Genomic DNA, 3,871 nt, shown 5'->3' with positions numbered 1-3,871 from the left:
TCGAAGAATAATAATATCAACCTGTCTATTGATTTTAAATTGTAAACTTGATACTTGCTTGTATGATTTTAACTTGATATTGGGTTATCATATTTATAATACAGGATTTTCTTGTTCATAATTCTGAAATGTCATATTGTTTCAACTACAATGTCATGTTACAAATTCGAACAGTGCTTAATCAAAATATTTATACAATTACTATTTACGTTGAACAGTGCTTAATCGGCAACATGGGAAAGTTGACATGACAAAAGTGATGTGAACGAAAGTTGAGTCGAGACTGGATCATTCCATTGTTCTTGAGTCGATACTTGATCATTCAATTGTTCTTGAGTAGAGACATGATCCTACATTGAAAATGCAGAAACAATGAAATGAACAATAAAAATGAAAAAAATCCAGAAAATGCAATAAAAATGCAGAAAATGCAATAGAAATGCAGAAAATGCAGAAAATCCTAAGAACAATAAAAATCCAGAAAATGCAGAAACTATTCTAATGCAATGTCACGTTGTTTCAACTGAAATGTCATGTTAAATGAATAATGAAAATGCAGAAAATGCAATAAAAATGCAGAAAATCCTAAGAACAATAAAAATCCAGAAAATGCAGAAACTATTCTAATGCAATGTCACGTTGTTTCAACTGAAATGTCATGTTAAATGAATAATGAAAATGCAGAAAATCCTAAGAACAATAAAAATCCAGAAAATGCAGAAACTATTCTAATGCAATGTCACGTTGTTTCAACTGAAATGTCATGTTAAATGAATAATGAAAATGCAGAAAATGCAATAAAAATGCAGAAAATGCAGAAAATCCTAAGAACAATAAAAATCCAGAAAATGCAGAAACTATTCTAATGCAATGTCACGTTGTTTCAACTGAAATGTCATGTTAAATGAACAATGAAAATGCAGAAAATCCTAAGAACAATAAAAATCCAGAAAATGCAGAAACTATTCTAATGCAATGTCACGTTGTTTCAACTGAAATGTCATGTTAAATGAATAATGAAAATGCAGAAAATGCAATAAAAATGCAGAAAATGCAGAAACTAACCTTTTTTCGAGCCCTTGTAGCCGATTTCGTAATCTTTTCAATGACAGATTGTTTTCGTTTTGTTGTTGGTCTACCCCGAGCTCTTACTCTCACGGGAGAATGAATCAATTTTTCTGTTTGCGTAGTAGTTGTTGGCGGTGTGGTAATTGTTGATGATGTTGAATCTAACATAAATTTTTCTTTCATTTCTTTCAACACTTCAGCCAAAACAGAAGTATTATCTTCAGACATTGATGCAAGTTGTTGAACCTCTTGAATCATTGGAGCTAGATAGTTATAACGATTTCTTTGACTATCACACACATCTGAATCATAAATGTTAGTGATGCTTTGATAACCTCGTTTCAAATCTTTGCGCCAACGATCCAACATATAATTCACCGGCATCTGATTCACTTTCATTCTTCTCAAAACTGCCAAAATATGCCTACACAAAATCCCTCTATACTCAAACATTAGACATTGACAGTTTACAAAACTCTCCACAGGGGTGTAGTGTACCTTGAATGAAACATCCCTCAAATGTTCTCCATTAGTACCCAAAATTGACTCCACTACTCCAAATATAGTAGTTCTCCCATCGTCTTCAATTATGGATGTGTCACAAAACATCAATCCTGTCACTTCATTCTGAAACAACTTAAAAATGTCGTTAGTATATACACTTTGAAATTGTCTTTCCAAAGAATAACCACTAACAATTGGAATGGTGGAATTAAAAGACTGAAAATCCAGTTTCTTTTCCTTCTCTATATTTTTCTTCAGTGCCCTATCATATTGTTCAACAAACTGTTTTAAGGATGTTTTCGAATGAACAAAGTCATCAAAAAATGCATTCATACTTTCACTTCTTTGCGATGTTGACATGCCTGCCCAGAAGTGACATTTAACATATACAGGAATCCATTTAGATCGTTGTACGTGCAAAGAGTTCAACCAATCATTATCCTCCAATTCAAACTCCTCTATCATTTTCATCCAATTCCTTTCACACTGCTCAATTGTGATTGAGTTATAGACAATGTTCTTCAATGCTTTTTTTATACTTTTATACTGAGCGTGAGCAGCCAACTTTGTAGGGAGTTTCTTCATGATATGCCAAAGACAAAAACGATGATTGGTGTTTGGAAATACTTTTTCAATAGCAATGGCCATTGATCGACATTGGTCAGTGATTATTGCCTTTGGAGCACGTCCGTGCATACATGACAACCAGGCTTTGAAAAGCCAAATAAATGACTCAGAATCCTCACTAGATAGTAAGCCACATCCGAGCAAAATAGATTGTCCATGATGATTAACCCCGACAAAGGGAGCAAAAGGCATGTCATAGCGGTTTGTCAAATATGTTGTGTCAAAAGTTATGACATCCGAAAAATACTCATAAGCAGCCCTACATCTACCATCAGCCCAAAATACATTCTTTATTCGGGATTCCTCGTCTAGATCATAAAGATAATAAAAATTTAAACATCTACTTTGCATTCGGTTGAAATATTGACAAAGAGCTTCGGCATCACCATTTCCTAACCTCAACCTTCTAGCTTTCGAAATAAATTTTCTACAACTTCTCTCATCAAAGTTCAAATTCTCATATCCTCCAGCTTCAACCACAATAGATTGAAATGTTTTTGACAAAGGTATTCCAGCTACGTCGTTTACTTCCAATCTTCTCTTCGCAATTGAATCTAGAACTTTGTGAGATCTAATATGTCTAGACTTTCCCGGGCTCAATATATGGTTGTGCTCAAGGTAGACACTAGTAATCTCAAATTCACACTCATTCCTAACAGCAACGTTAATCTTAGCCTTACAATTCGTCTTGATGGAAGGTCTAAGTTGTAAAATATTTTTCCCTTTTGAAGTAAATACACCATTTTTAGCACAAGCAATGGAGAACCACTTTTGCTTTCCATCTTGCCCATTTCTTGCTCCTAACTTACAAATGCCAAAACCCTTTGATTGTGCGTAAGCATTATAATACTCACGAAGTTCATTTTCAGAATTAAAAGTCATGCCAACAATAGGGATTTGAACATTGGGAGGGGATGATGATGGTTCACCCATGAAGCTGAAGAATAAGAGAGAAATTTCAGTATTAAAAACATGACATGACATTGCAGTGTTAAAAACATAACATTGCGATTGAAAGAACATGACATTGCATTTGAAAGAACATGACATTACAGTTGAAAGTGTAATGTAATGTAACTGTCTGTATCATTTTTCAATGAAAAATATTAAAAATGAAAATTGTCAATTTTAATGTTGTATTAAGCTTGAATGTCGTGTTTTGAAATAATAAACATGACATTCAATTTTTTTTAAATGAACTGCAGTTTAATAGACATTTTATTTTAGTGCAAAACATGACATGACATTGTAGTGTTAAAAACATAACATTATAGTTGAAAGAACATGACATTGTAGTTAAAAAAACATGACATTTCAGTTATATATAGTTTATGAACAAAACTAAATACAGTTCATTTCTCTTATTAAAAATAGAGAAAATAACGACATTACAATATTTTCTTGAACAATTAATAATGATACTTGGACAAACCTCTCTACATTCAGGGGTTACAAACTGGAAGCGGGAGATAGGGAGCGGACAACCGAATGGAGGGAGGTCAGAAATCGTAGTCGATGGAGAACGGACGGAGGTCAAAAATCGGACGAAAATTGCAAACAATGAAGGCGCTAGAGAGCGGACAACCGAAGATGAGAATGGAGAGAGGTCGAAAATCGTATTCGACGGAGAACGGACGAAAATCGCTAGAATTGCAGATGAACTTGAGAGAGA

General features: G+C 33.7%; 1 protein-coding gene across 1 annotated transcript; it reads right to left on the bottom strand.

Annotated features, from left to right (window-relative positions):
• Window positions 1-221: 221 nt before the first annotated feature.
• Window positions 222-3,132, bottom strand: LOC124934916 (protein FAR1-RELATED SEQUENCE 6-like). Its single transcript, XM_047475409.1, has 2 exons — window positions 1,066-3,132; window positions 222-350 (listed from the first exon to the last, which is right to left on the bottom strand). The coding sequence occupies exons 1-2, from the start codon at window positions 3,130-3,132 to the stop codon at window positions 222-224; spliced, it is 2,196 nt and encodes a 731-aa protein (XP_047331365.1).
• Window positions 3,133-3,871: the final 739 nt, after the last annotated feature.

The sequence above is a fragment of the Impatiens glandulifera genome, chromosome 1 (assembly GCF_907164915.1).
Source record: "Impatiens glandulifera chromosome 1, dImpGla2.1, whole genome shotgun sequence".
Classification (NCBI taxonomy): domain Eukaryota; kingdom Viridiplantae; phylum Streptophyta; class Magnoliopsida; order Ericales; family Balsaminaceae; genus Impatiens; species Impatiens glandulifera.
Note: the sequence above shows the minus strand (reverse complement) of the source record. Positions and strands in the feature narration are given on the sequence as shown.